This window comes from Haliotis asinina, chromosome 6, assembly GCF_037392515.1.
Source record: "Haliotis asinina isolate JCU_RB_2024 chromosome 6, JCU_Hal_asi_v2, whole genome shotgun sequence".
Taxonomy (NCBI): Eukaryota; Metazoa; Mollusca; class Gastropoda; order Lepetellida; family Haliotidae; genus Haliotis; species Haliotis asinina.
This window is the reverse complement of record NC_090285.1, coordinates 55098104-55116462: the sequence shown is the minus strand read 5'-3', so window position 1 is coordinate 55116462 and position 18359 is coordinate 55098104. Positions and strand designations below refer to the sequence as shown.

Below are 18359 nucleotides of genomic sequence, written 5' to 3'. Positions count from 1 at the left end.
TGCATGACATGGCCAAAAAAACACCTGGAAAAGAGTATGGGAACACTTGCGCTTTCATGTGTTCCTTTATTCATATTCATGAGAATATATTTATTAAGGCAGTTCATACTGAAAAACATTTTTGCTATACAGCCATTGTAATAATACTTGTTGCCTTTTGGGAGGCTCTTAACAAAACACGGCTTCAATACTTTTAATGTCAATTGCATTTAGGAGCTTCAAGCTATCAACAAAAATGCAACTGTTAATCTATTTCTAAGCCAGTGGCCCCTGCTCCTGAAACTGAGCCAAGTGTTTTGTGAGGTAATGGGTTTAGTTGGCCTGTAAGTATTTGCAACATTTAACATCTAGTTAAGTCTTGGAGTGGCCGTTATCACAGTTCCTGTAAATAAATACATGGTGGAGGTCTGTGACAAAACACAACTAAATTGCTGGAGAGAATGACCAACAAGAATCTGTTAACAAGCTACACGTTTCTTGTATGTCTAATGGGAGTTTGATATTCCTGACAATTTCCTTCTCTTATCCAAATGAAATTGATTGCGAATGCATTGACAGCTTCAACAAGCATTGGAGGGTAGCTGAAGGGCAATGTGTGTGTATTGCCTATTACTCACAAATATTCTACAACGCGGAAGAAGTGTTCATCTGCTATACAGTCAGTCTTAGGAGGGAATAACTTAGCAAAACTCACTATCATTTGTCGCTATACGACTGTTTTTGGGTGGTGATAATTTGGGAATGTGCAATATCATTTGTAGTACTTAGTTGCTAGAAACCAATCATGGATGATGGTAACTTTGCAAAACACAACACCACTTATAGTGCTATAAAACTGTTTTGGAAAGATGACGACTTTAACAAACTAGGCACTTGAGGTATGACCCGTGAAGGTACAGGTTAGAACATTGTCCTTCAGGAACCCATGCTTGTTGTACGAGGCGACTAATGGGACAGGGAGGTCAGGCTCGCTGACTTGGTTGACACATCATCGCTTCCCATTTGCACAGATCGAAGCTCAGACTGTTCATCACTGGATTGTCCAGTTCAGACTCCATTATTTACAGACTGCTGCCATATAGCGGGAATATTCCTAAATGTGGCATGAAACTAAACTCACACGCTTGAAGTACATGCAGTCAACTACACCACCCATCCAACCACTTCATCTATTTTTCCTTACAAGCACAGGTTGGAAGGTACCAAAAGGAAACTGAAATCTCCACAGCAGCCATTGAAACTAAACTTCTACAAGAAATGTCTGGCATGATCGTAACTTTCTGCTTCGACAGAAAGTTAATTTCCAGCACTGCTGATTCAGGAATCAGTACTTCCAGCACCCAAAGCATTCTCATTGTCGCATGCAGAAGTCTTGGAGGAGATCAATACATTCATGCAGGGGAGTTACTTACACATACTTAGCGATCAAGGATTCAGCTCACAGAAACATTTCAAAATCTTCATACTTAGCTTCCAATTTCACACCTGACGATATCAATGGTGCTTAAAATTTAGTGATGCATTTGTATTCTTACTCATTAATGTATTTCAAGTTTATCATTGCCAGAACAGAGAAACAGCATGAAACAACGGAGGAAGGTACTGACATTGATTATTATAAAATAATGGGAACACAAACATAGCAAGTGAAAGTGAATAAACGGGTGGGTGGTTGAGTGAGTGTACAATGCGGCACCAATAATGTCACAGTCACTGGATGAGATAATGCTAATTTTTGTGTGCATGCGTGCGTGCGTGCGCACGCACAATATTTAGGCAGAAGCTGACAACTAATGGAATAATATAGCCCCTACTCTCATGCTGAAGGGGTAGTTCTTGGCACGAGTACTGTGGTTGACAATCAAGAACATTATTCACAGAACCTTGTCTTTTCTAAATCTTTTTCTTTCATTTTGATTGTTTTCCCCAGCTAACATGAGAAATGGGTGTCACACATTGTACCCATGCATGGAACTGACCCTGGGCCTTCGGCATGAAATGCTAACGCTTTAAAAACTAGGCTATCCCCATCACCCCCAGCAAGATTCAGACAGCAGCATGTCTAATCACAAAGTCACAATACCACTAATTAATCCTGGAACAGTCCACCTGATCTAGATTTCCATGGATAACGCATTAAGAACTTGCTCAAATACTGAACCTGGTGACGATTCATCAGCTTTAGCTCATAACACAATGTTATGCTAACAATGGGCACGAGGCTAGCCCAGTTATGTATCTATTTCTGATTTCATCTTCTGGTTTATAATGAAGCATACAACTGTAGTGGGTAACATCTTCTTGTCTTCATGTTGCTGATCACTGGATTGTCTGGTCCAGACTCGATTATTTACAGACCGCCGCCATATAGCTGGAATATTGCTGAGTCTTGTCTATTGTATATTTTACAAATTCTTTACACGGTGAAAGAATCTCACATCTCAGATCTCTACAATCTCACATTAAAATGTTCCTCTATGCAATAAACAAGAAGGTGTCATCCATTATGTTGTATGTTTCGTTCGATAATGACTCACCTACTTCTAGAATGTCAATCAAACTATTAACATGTCCAAGGTCTGTGACAGTCCTCCATAAATAATCAAGTTAGATATTCCAGAGACTGGTGTCATAAGCAACATCCAGGTATGACGTCATGCACACCACCAGGCCTGGGCCTCGATTTTCGAAGCTCTCTTAGCACTAAGAAAGTTGTAAGTGCCATACCTTAACATCAACTTACAACTTGCTTAGCTTTAAGAAAGCTTAATAAATCTAGGTCCTGTTCCACATAACAATCAAAACACTACAACAGTCGTAAGTCTAAAGTATGGGAGCTACAATCATCTTAGCTCAACGATCGCTCTGTGGGACGGGCCTCTAATCACCAAGTTTGACCCCTGTATCCATTTGGTCACCTTCTGCAACCCATACATATCACTGTGGAGCGATACTGTTACCAAGAAACCTCTTGGGAATTGGTCCACTGCCTCAGTCTAGCAAACCTTTGTCAAGTATGATTAACTGATAACAGTCTATATATTAATACTAAACCAAAATGTCTTGTAAACAACTTCCTGCATGTTATTTTGCACAAACTGGTAACCAGAAAAATATACAAAGAAGATAGACAATTTTCCCTCCTGTGTACATTTACTGTCCCTTCACAAACAGCCTACAGAGGTCATTATACACAGCTGCCATTGTAATCCCTGACAGATTATACAGACAATGTGATCCCATTGTCCAGTCAACAAGCTTGGAATACAATCAGTAAATCTGCAAACTCTTGGCGCCTGTGGTCTGGTATCAGCATCATCACAATTGAATGCTGCCAGTAAATTTGTCAACTCGAGACTGCTTTGGTACGTGATGTCTCTCTAGATTTCTGTTCTGAGAATTAAGGCTGCTGTAGTATTCTAGCTCTTAAATGTTATTATTGCATCAAGTGACAGATTCTGCATTAAGTAATATGAAACAACTGACCATTAGTATAAGGTGAGGCAACTTCTAGAACAAATGTGCGGTGATGGGGTAGCCTAGTGGTTAAAGTGTTTGTCAAACCAAAGACACCAGTTTGATTCCTCACATGGTGTTGATATTGCTGGAATACTGCTAAACCGGCATAAAACCATACTCACTCACTCTGGCAAGAATGCATTTTACTACTAACCTTCTGACACTGTACTCATCTCTAAGCGTAGCATACACCAGTTCAAGAAGTTGTGATGGTGAACAGTTTACTCCATACAATAACTTCAAACTGACCTTCTCTTAAGCACTGGTAACTGTAATTTAAAACACTATATGTTTGTTGACATGTAACCTTCATGGAGATTGCTGCACCTGTTATGGAACTTTCCATCAGCTTTATGTCAATCTTCATATGTTTGGTTTGCTATTACTTTTGAGGTTTAATAACATTCAACCATACCAATGCACACAGTCTATATTTGCTCATTATTTTAAGTCTGTTATCCCCTATTTTCCCCAAAACTGTGTACTACGGTTATAATGAACTAGAAGAACCACAAACTTAAGTTCTTCATGCATGTTTCAATAACAATATATCCCAAGGAGTTGCCACTAAATATATGTTCATCATATTCATACCTTCTTTATGAGTGTGCTCGTAATAAAATGGTGTACTGTACCAATGTTGTCTCATGCAGCTATCTCAGAAGCTTCCAACACATGACTGGTACATGTCCAGTAAAGTGCAAGTGTAGTTTAGAAATGTTCAAAATTTAGAAAGAAGGTTTTGTGGGTGTTTGAGTCAAATAAAACATCCATATTCCTCAAGGACTCAACAACATTCCAAAACATCTAAAACTACCAGCATGACGCATTATTTCATTTCGACAAAACTTTGCACCGGAGTGTTCCTTAGAGATGGTATTGGACATCAAGGTAATTTCTCACTCCACCTCTGACTTCAACTAGAGCAAAGCCAGATTTCCAACTATGAAACATACAGTATTTCATGTAATATAAATTCATCTCCGAAACAGCGAGGCATAAAACGTTGCATGCAGGTAAATATGCAGGTAAATAACAAATACCATAATAACATTTTAGGGATTACAAGTTAATTGTATGTCACAATATGCAAGAAATTTATCATATTATATCCTCACATGTCTAATGGTTAGGCTTAGCTTTGACATCCTGGTCCCTTTCTCAAAAGTAATCAGTTCTTTGTACCATCAAGCATCTAATGGACAACATCGAGGAAACAAACCAACATGAAACAGATCCTCAACCCACAGGTAAGTGTTAAATATAGTCTGTCTCACAGTCCCTGAACCACATTATTTTCCCTACTTCCAAGGCCTCTCTGCAATGCTAAAGCCTTAAATGAAGCAAGCTTAGATTTCCTTACGTTCTGAATCTCTGGTCTCCTTTTCAATTCATATGGGTTAGTTTGGTACCATCAAAATTATATATTCAGAGACTAAGCATTAGTTAAACATAGCCTTACAAATGGCATAGACCTACAAACTCAGACTTCTTGACCCTAATCTGTGCCAAAAGCTTTCAAGTCAATCAGGCACAATGTGTATTTTTTAACCAAAAATACTACCCCCTCCAAAATTCCTTATATCATCATTCATTTATGTACTTGCTACAAAAATTCAGTGTACTACTATACTGGTACCCCAGACCACTTTGATAAGAGCTTCCCCTTCTGTAATCAGCTTCTTTACTTGCGTTAGAGATGTTAATTCAACCTACAGAAAAAGATCAGGGTTTCATGTTTCATACTTGCAGCTTATGTTGCCTGATGATATCTAGCTTGGAATTCTAAGAGAGCAAACCACTTCACTCTGAACTGAATGAAAACAGATGCCTTGGTTACAAGTTAGCATTTCTCCTCGACTCTGATACCACACAAGGGAAATGATGGTGATATCCAGTATCACTTCCAAAAATAACATGTAGGTTGAGTATGCAAAACAAGAAATGATAACAAGGCTTCCGGAAAGTCAAATTATTGGTGAGGGTGTTAAAACTCAAAATTCTAATTCTGTATTTTAGTTTGATAAATGTTTCTAGCCAGCTTTCCCTGCAGCATTCTTCACAGACCAGCTTATGTCATGAACAAAGGGGCTTCACATCTCGGCCATGTGTTTTAAGCAACATTCTAGCTATATGAGAAATCTGGACCATACAATCAAGTGATTTAAGTTATGAGTAAATATCCACACTGGCAATGGAAATGTGATACTCAAACAACACACCCTGTACCTGACAAGCAAGGTTCCATATTAGTCCTAGGCCAAATGCTAGAAAAGTCCCTATCTTTTAGGATCTCTCAGCAGCAGTAAACGCGTTTTTCAGTAATTAGTATGACACCTCCCATCATCCAAAAATTCTTGTTGATGTGGAACTAGCAACAGGAGGTATCAGGTTACTAAAAACTAACTGGGTTCAGTCCACTGTTGAAACAGTGTCCACATGTTCATAAACAAACTGCTTGAGAATTGATCACATTGTCTAATGTGTGGTGACAAGCACTGGTGTTCAACATGGTCAAGATATGCAGTATGGGCAATAAGGCTAGGTGTATCATATTACCTGATTTTCATGATATCTCTACATTTGGCCTAGGAGTAATATTAAACAGCAATCCTAAGCTGCCTAGTCTGTTTGAAGAGTCATTTACTTGCTACCAATTATTTTGATCTGAATTATCCAGTACACATTATGTGTCTTGGTAATACTTGCAGTTCTCCACCGATCCAAGTGAACAAATATCGCTAACACTGCCCCACTATTCAAGGCTATTAGTAATCAGACACTCATATCATTAAATGAGTTAATTTTTTAGCTGCAAATATAAATATTCCACCAATATCACAGCTGCTAAGTTGGTTTGGTCTCCACTTCCAGCCAGCTTTAGTGTCTACTCCAATGGTGAATACCATAGGGTTTGACATTGTTTCAAACAACACACTTAATGAACCACATCATCCATCTGGTCACCTCCAACAACAAACATACCCACACGATTCATCTGGTCACCTCCAACAACAAACATACCCACACAATCCATCTGGTCACCTCCAATAAACAAAAACAACTACACAATCCATCTGGTCACCTCCAACAACAAACATGACCACGCAATCCATCTGCTCACCTCCAACAACAAACAAACCCATAATCCTTCTGGTCACCTCTACCTACAAACATACCCACACGATCCATCTGGTCACCTCCAACAACAAACATGACCACACAATCCATCTGGTCACCTCCAACAACAAACAAACCCATAATTCTTCTGGTCACCTCTACCTACAAACATGCCCACACGATCCATCTGGTCACCTCTACCTACAAACATACCCACACGATCCATCTGGTCACCTCTAACAACAAACATACCCAAACAATCCATCTGGTCACCTCCAACAACAAACATGACCACGCAATCCATCTGCTCACCTCCAACAACAAACAAACCCATAATCCTTCTGGTCACCTCTACCTACAAACATACCCACACGATCCATCTGGTCACCTCTAACAACAAACATACCCACACAATCCATCTGGTCACCTCCAACAACAAACATGACCACACAATCCAGCTGCTCACCTCCAACAACAAACAAACCCATAATCCTTCTGGTCACCTCTACCTACAAACATACCCACACGATCCATCTGGTCACCTCTAACAACAAACATACCCACACAATCCATCTGGTCACCTCCAACAACAAACATGACCACACAATCCAGCTGCTCACCTCCAACAACAAACAAACCCATAATCCTTCTGGTCACCTCTACCTACAAACATGCCCACACGATCCATCTGGTCACCTCCAACAACAAACACAACTACACAATCCATCTGGTCACCTCCAACAACAAACATGACCACACAATCCAACTGCTTACTTCTAGCTACAAACAGAACCATGCAGTCCATCTGGTCACCTCTAGCTACAAACATACCCACACAATCCATCTGGTCACCTCTAACAACAAACATGACCACACAATTTATCTGGTCACCTCTCGCTACAAACATACCCACACAATCCATATGGTCACCACCAACAACAAACAGAACCATGCAGTCCATCTGGTCACCTCTAGCTACAAACATACCCACACAATCCATCTGCTCACCTCCAACAACAAACATGACCACACAATTTATCTGGTCACCTCTCGCTACAAACATACCCACACAATCCATATGGTCATCACCAACAACAAACAGAACCATGCAGTCCATCTGGTCACCTCTAACAACAAACAGAACCACACAATCCATCCGGTCACCTCCAACAACAAACATGACCACACAATCCATCTGGTCACCTCCAACAACAAACATACCCACACAATCCATCTGGTCACCTCTAACAACAAACATGACCAAACAATCCATCTGGTCACCTCTAACATGAAACATGACCACACAATCCATCTGGTCACCGCCAACAAAAAGCAAACCCATAATCCTTCTGGTCACCTCTAGCTACAAACATACCCACACAATCCATCTGGTAACCTCTACCAACAAAAATGGCCACACAATCCATCTGGTCACCTCTAACAACAAACATGACCACACAATCCATCTGGTCACTTGTAACATCAAACATGACCACACTATCCATCTGGTCACCTCTAACATCAAACATGACCACACAATTCATCTGATCACCTCCATCAACACACATTGCCTGTTGGGACCTGTACCATTCAAACTAAACAAAATCCCCACCTCAGTCGAACTCAAACAATAACCAAGGTAACTGCATAAAGAAAACGCATATGATGTGTCACAGACTGCTAATTCAAACCGAAACTATTACACACATCATGGACTCGTTTACCTCCATGGCGACAAGGATATAGCTGTGATATTTCCAATAATTCAAGACAACCTATTTACCATGACTGTAAATGAAGACTTGCTTCTCATTTCTGATACAGCGACAGGATTAACTGCATAAATCTCATTAATGTTAGACAATGGGAGCTCTCTCAGGTGACATTTGCCATACATGGCCACCAGCTGTAAACACAGTCACAATTGCTGAGACATGTTTATGCAGTTAATGTGTTAGATTTACAGGAGCAGCTAATGTTCCTCTAGTAAATGTACTTCATACATGTAGAAATGCATGTCAATAAATTAACTTGAAGTCAGGTTAGAAAATATTGATCACATCAGGAAGAAATTGAGAAATAATTATTGTTGATGACAACGGTAGCTTTCTAGGAATCAGTGACCTATTGAGACAGAAGCCAAGACTGCAAGTACATTATCATGTTAGCATGGTCATGTGCTTAATCTGCCACTTGCTCCAAACATAAATTGATCTCATAGCAGATTCCAACAAGAATCTAAAGAAATAAATCAATTCACTCCCAGGGTTGTCTCAAACACAATATTGGATCACATTCGACTGTGTCTATGACATCAGGTGATCTGACCATAATGTTCCTCTGTACAGGAAACATAACAAAAAATTGCCAGTCTAGAAGTTCACTTTTCCATATACAGTATTGATTGGTTGAAGTAGAAGCATTATTTTGACTGTAACTTTCTCAAAAAATGGGATTGCTTCATTTAACAGGATCACTTTTATTGTGAATCTGATTACCTTAGAAAACAAATTAAGCTTGAACAACCATGAGTGCCATCCATATTTGTGAGGCCAAGATACTGATGCTGTCGTTAGACTGGAAACACTCAATCAACCCTGTACAATAAAAACTGCCCTGTGTCAGAAACATGTAATATGAACACATTTCTGATCAGGAAACGGGAAATGGTTTTCTGTATAACTGGGTGCAGTGTAGATTTCAGTTTATTTCACTTCAGAAAGGAAAGTCTTACGACTTGACAGGAAATTAGTTCAACTTGGGTGGACATATTTCAGGTCCATCAGTTTTCAAAAGTAAGGTGATTTTGCTTTCCTGGAGTTTTGCTCCCAAAGATCTTAAATCTCACTACTCTTTATATCTGTGACTTATAAAATCTGTGCCAAGGAATCCTTGACTTTCATACTTGCCTTTCAACACTGTTCATAAAAGGTATGGACTTGCATGAGTGAGTGAGTGCATAAGTGAGTGCATGAGTGAGTGAGTCAGTGAGTCAGTGAGTGTCCAAGATCCCAACATATGTCATATTTGGGATTTCACTTTCTTAGTTCACTTTCACTTTACTAAGAAAGTGAAATCCCAAATATGACATATGTTGCATTTGACCACTTTCTAAATGGCATCGTGTAATCTGTCCAAGATCCTTTTTCAAAAGAACTTCAGGTTAACCATATCCCAGCATTTCAGATGAAAGTGATTCCAATCAAACATCCTAAACATTTCAGACATGTGATGCAGTCAAGTCAGTTATAAATGTAAGATATTATAACCACATTCACAGGATCCTGGCATGTCAAGGGGATTCACTGTGCAAACTTTAATTTCATATTCTCACTTTTTGAGCAGTACAAACAGCCAATGTTTTGCATACATCCTCCACTGTATACAATACAAGTACTGTTGGCAGCTTACCAACTTAAGTGCCTAAACACAAGTCACGAGTTTGTTTTCTGTGTAAACATAGAGAATGAATAGCTCCAAATCATCCACACGACAATCAACAGTCACAGATACAGCAAGCTATGCTTCTGTGCACAGAACCCTATCGATCAGTTGTTGGCTGCACACATGGAGATGTGTGGCACTGAAGATCCTACCAAACACTGTATGGAAATTTGATCTATTACTTTCAACTGACACAAGGCGAAACATTATTGTTCATATGTAACAGGACAAGTAATGGTGTAATGGATTAATAATAAAAATCTGTGTCCCGATGATAAACATCATGGTCTCAGTCCACAAAGAGTCTGTAACGTTACGGTCTTCATAACTTTCAATAATTTATCATAGGCTTATGAATGTTGTAGCGCTATAAACAGTTTGTGGATCAGAGCCGTGTTCCATTCCATTCCATCAAGGAGCTTCCATTCCATCGAGGAGCAGACTGCTCCCAGTTACCTTGCTAACAGTATGTCAGCACTGACACACAAGTGAGTTCAGTTTGAGGTGGTTCTCAGCAATATTCCACCTGTATGGCTTTGGTCTGTAAATAATCAAGTCTGGACCAGACAATCCCGGGATCAACAGCATGAACATCATTCTACACATCTGGGATAAAGTAACATGTGTCAATCCTGTCAGCAAGCCTAACCACCCGATTCCATTAGTCGCCTCTTACAACAAGCATGGGTTATTGAAGATCAATTCAAACCTGGACCTTCAAAGGTTTTCAGCCCAGACAGAAGAGTGAATGAGTGAGTGAGCGAGCTTGTTTATATATATATCCATCTGGTCACCTCTAACATCAAACACGACCACACAATTCATCTGGTCACCTCCATCAACACACATTGCCTGTGGAGACCTGTACCATTCAAACTAAACAAAATCCCCACCTCAGTCGACTCCAACAATAACCACACATGCTGCTTTTAGCAATGTCACAGCAGGGGACCCTAGAAATGGGCTTCACACATTGTGCCCAAGTAGGGAATTGAATGTGTATGTTTGTCATGATGACTGAATGCTTAACCACTTGGCTTCCCCACTGCCCTATACAGGCAACTACAAGAAGCTAATCAGTCCTTACTTTAATGCCATAATGCTAAGCGCCATTTTGGATTACAAGAAGTACTGTCATTTTAACATCTTTTCACATGACACACCCAGGAATCAACGCCCTAACCTTCTACCCTCTGTGATGAAGCCCACATTTCGAGACCACTGATTAGGTCAAACATTTAACAATGTCAGAAGACTTGTGACAGATAGGAGGAACGTTCATAAAGCCATCTTCATTGGTAAATACTGTGAATTAGTCAACACAACTACCTCTGAGTGCGATCCATGAGTCTTCAGGCTTGCTGTGCTTGGCCAGTTCATCTGACGACACCTCCAACACCTTTCCACCAACTCCGGTCAAGTCTTGGCCGCTTCGACCCAATCGGATCCAGTCCATGAGAGACCTGCCAGGCTTCAGCGCCACCTTGTTGCGACCTGCACTCGGGGACGGTGATATTCGTTGTTGGGAATTTGCCGCAGGAAACTGTGGCACTGTAAGGTTTGGACCCGCCATATTGCTGCTGCCTTTATTACTACCACTACTACTACTGCTATGGACTGGCGAGTCAACCTTAGACTTTCCACACCCCAGTTTGGCAGTTCTGTAACAGAAAAATATTCATAACTGATACACCACAATAAACAATTGGCAAACTGATGGATTTACATCCCTAAATTTTCCCCTCTCACTGAAAAAAAAAGAGTTCCTTCTTCAACCAAGTAGGAACACAATACATGTTTCTGAAAATACTTGTACATTATCTTCTTCATGCTCGATATCTCCAGGGTATACGTTCCGAAAAGTCTCCACTATACCCTACTATATGCATCTACGGCTCAGCCCGATTAATTTATTACCTCCCTTGGCTGGCCTTTCATCCAATCAGGTGTCTATGCTGGGAAGTTCAGCGAACCAATCACAACTCACTTTCGCTTTTTAAATTATCTAACCGATTAAACTTGGCAAACAAACCATGCAGAGGTTCTCTGAAAGAGGTAGATGAATTTCTTCCATATGTTTTTGAAAAGGTTTCGGACCTATAAATTTGTCTGTATGATTTCCCCAAATCGTGAGTCGCATGGCGAGCAAACCTTCGCAGACACAACTGCTACCTTTGTTGACACTGGCAAGTTCGTTTATAACGGCAGCCTTGCTGATTGACAGCGGAGCCAGCAAAGGGAGGTAATAAAATTATCGGGCCAACCCGTAGATGCGTCCAGGGTATAGTGGAGACTTATCGGAACGTATACCCTGGACATATTGAGGATGTATGTTCTTCAAAATCATGCATATTTTTCATATTGTAAGGGTTTGCTTTTTGCAACACATCAAAATGAGACATTTGCACTTTGACTCTGGTTACTCAAAAGCTATGTGTGACTAGTGGTGTTCCACTGATCAAAAATACAAAATCAGTTGAAAGAAGGATTGAAAATGATTACTGATTATTAAAAAAACATATATTCGATTCATCAGAATTTTTCTTATAACGCATTTGAATAAAGTAAAGTAACTACTGAATTTGACAACTATTCACGAACAAACCTGCTCAAAAGCTTAAACCTATGCGCATTGTAAAATGTTAACCACTTTATCGTTCAAATACAATTCCAATGTCTTTCTTGCTTGTGTGTATTTCATTGCATGACAGTATTAATTAAAGAACATTGTTATTACAATGTGGTATGCAAATTACATGAAACACCAAGAACAAGAAGGGACAGTCTATGTTACCGTTCATCACATACTGCACATGCATTTGTTTCACCATTCCAACTACTTCCCTACCCCACTGTGACACAAACCAATAATAGTGATTTGAATCTATGATCGTTTCTAAAACCTTCATCCTAAGTTGAATAAAATTCTGAGATCTAAATGCTCAATTGGCAAAGTAAAACTACGATGATTCGCAATCTAAAGTTCACTTTATTCCATTTACATAACACAGCAAAAACACCATTAACTTGCATAGTCCACAATAGAACCATTATTGATGTCTTCAGGGTATACATTCCAATAGGTCTCCTCTATACCCTGGATGCATCTACAACTCGACCAGTTTATTACCTCCCTTTGCATGGCTCTGCATTCTCACAGTAGCCAATCAGCTGAACCTCCGTTACAACCGAGCTTGCCAGTATCAACAAAGATAGTCGTCACAGCTGCGAAGGTTTGCTTGCAGTGCGACTCAGATTTATAGGGAAATCATACAAATTGCCAGGTCCAAAACCTTAAAAAAACATATGCAAGAACTAATACCTCTTTCAGAGAACCTCTGCATTGTTTGTGTTGCCAAGTTTAATCGGTTAGATAGTTTCAGAAGGGAAAGCGAATTGTGATTGGTATATGCTCAACTTCTCAATGTATACAACAGACAAGGGAGGTAATAAAATTGTCGTGTCGTTGATGCATCCAGGGTATAGAGGAAACTCATCGGAATATATACCCTGGAGATATCAAGGATGCCGTATACCTTCTTGCAAAACTATTGTGTTTGCTCTGCACATTGCACTTAATACCAAGTGAGCCCCAAAATCTGAGCTGTATTATTATGTCAGAGACCTTTTTCTTGTTATGCCACAAGGCCCAAATGTCATAACAGACTTTTCTTACTCAGTACTCCAGTTTCACCTCTTTCAGTCACCGATATCCATGGCAACCATTCAGATTGAAATGCCACACACTACAGCAAGTGTGTCGGCCTCACACTTCAAACATTAACATCATGTGATGAGAAACAATGAGAGACACTGATCTCTCTAATTCATTCCAAGTTCAAATTCTGTCATCAGAGATACATAAAAACAAGAATCATCAGAAGATGACATATCCCCCCGGCCCCCACATGTTTGAAAGGACAAATAATCTGAGAGTTACTCATTGTTTTGTTAAGACTAAGTTTCAGTTGTTTCAATGAAGCAATTATAAATGCCATATATCTGTAACCAGCGAAGTCACAATTTCAAGATCTGTCTTATATATCTGCCAAGATCTGTTGAAAGATATGAAATGGTTTTCAAGTTATGCTCTGAGATCGAAGCCCACCCCTCCATTTTGAGACTAAGAAACGAAGTCAGCAACATGTTCATGGAACCAAGAAAAAAATACATCATAAAAACCTGTAAACAGCAAAAGGCACCACTTTGAGGTCTGCCACACATATCTACCAAATAATACTGACAGATATTTAGAAGGTTTTGAGTTCAGCTCCGGAAACAAAACACACCTCTCACTTTTGAGAGTAAGTCAAAAACGCTTCTATGGAAACCGAGAAACTAAGAAATCACAAGAGCCTGTAAGTAGCAAAAGACACCACTTTAGGTTCCGATTGATATATCTACCAAGTAGATATATCTGCCGAAAAATATTGAATGGTTTTTATGTTCAGAATTTTTCCATGAAAACTGAGAAATTAATACATCACGAAAGCCTGTAAATACCAAAACGCACCACTTTGGGGTCTGCCACACATATCTACCAAGTTACACTGACAGATATTTGGAAGTTTTTGAGTTCTGCTCCGAAAACGAAACACACCTCTCACTTTTGAGAAAAGTCTGAATCGTTTCCATGAAAAACCAAGAAACTAAGAAATCACAAATACCTGTAACTAGCAAAAGGCACCACTGCAGCTTCTGATTGGTATATCCATTTTGCAGAAAAATATTGAACGGATTTTGAGTTATGCTCCGGAAATGAAGCGCATAACTTCATTTTGAGACTAAGTCCAAAACATTTCCATGGAAACCCAGAAAATACTAAATCTCAAAAACCTGTAAATGACAAAAGGCACCACTTTAGGGCCTGCTACACATGCCGGGGGGATAATAATTATGCTAGGACTATCTGTGATTTTAAATCACACTATCTGTGCTTGACATGAAACAACAAATATCATACAGGTGTTCAAAAATCCCATCGAATGACGCCTGTGACAAGTCAGTTTTCATTGCAGGCAATCAAATAATAGCATCTTACTTGTCAGTAGACTACTAGATCCTTTCCACTTAGGGTTTTGAACTGTAAATAAATTTAGATTTCATTTCATATCTGCTCAAAATGTAGCCACTAAATTTCCCAATGACAAAAAAGTAGAGTTATCTTTCTTTGCTATTAATCACTTTTTGAAAAATAGTCCAGTAAACATTAACATCAAATACCATGTTGATTTGTTCTTTCATAATTACATCATCATGATTATGTCATAAAACCAGGGCAAGTGGAAAATTAGTGAGACCAAGTCACTTTACCCTGTGGCAAGTGGCTTTAAAACAACAAAAGTTGAACCCCTGTTATAATATGTTATGTGCACATGGATGATGCCCTATTGATATACAGGTAATGTAGCTCTTGGTTTGTTGTTTCACTAGGCACTCAGCAATATTCCAGTTATATGGTATATACATATTAACAGACTCGAACCAGACAATCTAGTGATCAACAGAATAAGCATCAATCTATGCAAACGACATGTCAGCCAAGTCAACGAGCATCAATCTATGCAAACGACATGTCAGCCAAGTCAACGAGTGACCACCTGATCCTGCCGGTCACCCCATATGACAAGCATGGTTGCGGAAGACGAATTCTAAACCGGGTCTTCACAGGTTATGAAGTATTATGCTACATACAGAGAAAGATTCCCAATGGGTACTTGAAACATAACAATGAAGCGATACAGTATTCCATGAATTATATGGCTGGTGCCCCATTGGTATTCAGTCTAGGGCTGCACGGAATACACAATGTCGCATATATGATACATATCATGAATATTGGGTAAAAAAATACAAATAATTTTATATAAACACAAATATTCTTTTTGGGTGATTGATGCCCAATATGACTGTGTTAATTTGTCACAGTCAATAACCTGAGTGATCTCATGACACTGGAATTTGGTATGTAATAGTAGTAGCTAACAGGACTATGTGCGGCCTTGTCAAACTAACATCACATGTGCTACTGCAAGGCTAGTTCATATTTCATTACTGCATATCTCACTTAGTATAAAGGACATAAGGGTTCAAGTAAAACACCCAAATATTGTAAATATTTATTAATATTCAGTTCTGGTGATCACAAATAATGAACCGAATTCATGAAGGGCTATGGTTTGATTCACTGAATATGTGAGTGAATCGTAACAGTCTTTGTATTCACATAATGTAACATGGCAACCATCACCATTATAATCACTACTGGTGATCTTACAATGAAGCAACACCATATTACATGACATACATGGATTGCACCCTACCAAATCAGCAAATTGGTACTTTCAAAGAAGCGAGTTTAGTGTTCTGTTATAAATTGATAGAAACTGTGGTGAAACTGCCTACAGGGTGAAGACTCCCAGGTTTGTGACCAGCAGCATTAGCATTGTGACATCATAACTGTGAAGCAATATGACGTCATGAGTCCAGCGGTATTACATTAGTGTCATATTGCCATAATAACATTATACTGCAGTATCTCTGACAGACAAGTAATAAAGTATTACATGACATACATGGATTACACCCTACCAAATGAGCACTGGTTATGTAACACCATGGTGACAATATACAACTATAGACTTGTGATGAGGTCAACACATGTTTTTATGGACCCACGAAAAGTAATATTGACTAAGGTTAATATTTCTTTTTGCGGGTCCATAAAAACAGGCATTGACCAAATTCACCAGTCTATAATTGTTTTATTATGTAATTACTGAAAAAAAAACTTCTAAAAACCAAACTATGTCCATTTAGTCAAGGAAAGTAATTTATAGTATTCCCAGAAATTATTGAGAATCATGTTGCGTCATGTAACTCATTACGTTTATTAACTTCTGGCGTTTTACTTACATAAACATGTTAAAACATCATCCTTTTACAGTCTCAGTCTTGTTTTAGTACTTTGTTAGACCTCCTCGCTCAGCAATGCATGCCTGAATACGCATAGGCACACTACCCATCAAAGTTTGTAGGTAATCGTGTGACAGGGTATCCCAATATTGGACCACCTCGGCCTTCATATCTTCAATATTTCTCAGTCCCTTTTGGTTTATTCTGTCCTTCATGACTCCCCACACATTCTCAATTGGGTTTAGGTCTGGGCTGTAACTGGGCCAGTCTAAAACTTGAACATTTTCGCCTGACAACCACTGTTTTGTGTAGCGTGCAGTGTGTTTTGGGTCATTATGATGCTGGAAAATCCAATCATCTTCATACAATGTTTGTGCTGTCGGAAGAAGGTGACCATTTAGAATGTCAACGTATCTTTCTTTTGTCAAGTTTCCCGTGAAAACACAAAATGGCGTCACTCCGCGAGCTAATATGCCACCCCACATGTGAAACTTCGGGCTACGTTTTGGTCGCTGGTAGATAGGTTTGACAGTATCTTTGGTCCAAATTTTCACACAATTAGGGAAAAGCCAAACGGAACTTTCATCCGAAAAGAAAACATTATCCCAATCTTGATTTTCATGAGCCCGACACCAGTTTAAACATTTTTCCTTTTGTGCATCTTTCATCAACGGCGAGGGAATTTTTCACCCAATTAAGTCTCTGTAATTCCTGCCTAACTGTTTCATTGCATACCTGAGGACTTCCTCTGCTAATCATTTCATTTCTGATGTTCTCAACAGTTTTCAATTTGCCCCCACTCACAATCTGCCCAAGTCTTCGGCGATCCACAACACTGAATTTCCTAGGCCGACCTGCCCCTGCTTTGTGCTCTATCCCGGTTCCTGTTTGAATATTCTTCAAAGTTCTGTATACTGTAGACAGAGGAATACCATGTCTTCAAGCTAACACTTTAGCATCAGCCTCACCCCTTTCAAAATCATCTAGAATGAGCTTTCTTTTCTCTCTTGCTGTAAATTCTGCCATGTCAACACAGGAAGCCGTCTGCTCAGACAAGGGAGATAACTCTTGACGTAATGAGCTGCCTTCTAAGCCTTCAAGAGTTGTCTCCCTTATTTAGTATGCTTAGTGCATAGTGAAAGCCCTTTTTCCAATCTTAGCATCATTAGGAAAAAAACAAAGATTTTCTCAATAATTTCTGGGAACACTGTATTTTCACCACAAACCAATAACGTTTTGCATGACATGCAAACAACAGAATGAGGTCATAGTGACTTTTGATTGGACCTGGGTTGAAGTAAATATGCTTTTATATCAACGGTCACACCTCTAGACCAAACAGGTAGCCAGTAAAATATGCT

The 18359-nt window shown here is 39.4% G+C and overlaps 1 protein-coding gene across 1 annotated transcript in view; it reads right to left on the bottom strand.

The window, feature by feature from the left end:
- The window catches only part of LOC137286215 (cytochrome b5 reductase 4-like), a 97384-nt gene that overhangs the window by 61061 nt on the left and 17964 nt on the right, over nucleotides 1-18359 (bottom strand). The window contains exon 2 of the mRNA XM_067817937.1: nucleotides 11413-11744. Within this exon, the coding sequence (XP_067674038.1) occupies nucleotides 11413-11656 (244 nt within the window). The 5' untranslated portion in view covers nucleotides 11657-11744. The remainder of the gene's footprint in view (nucleotides 1-11412; nucleotides 11745-18359) is intronic.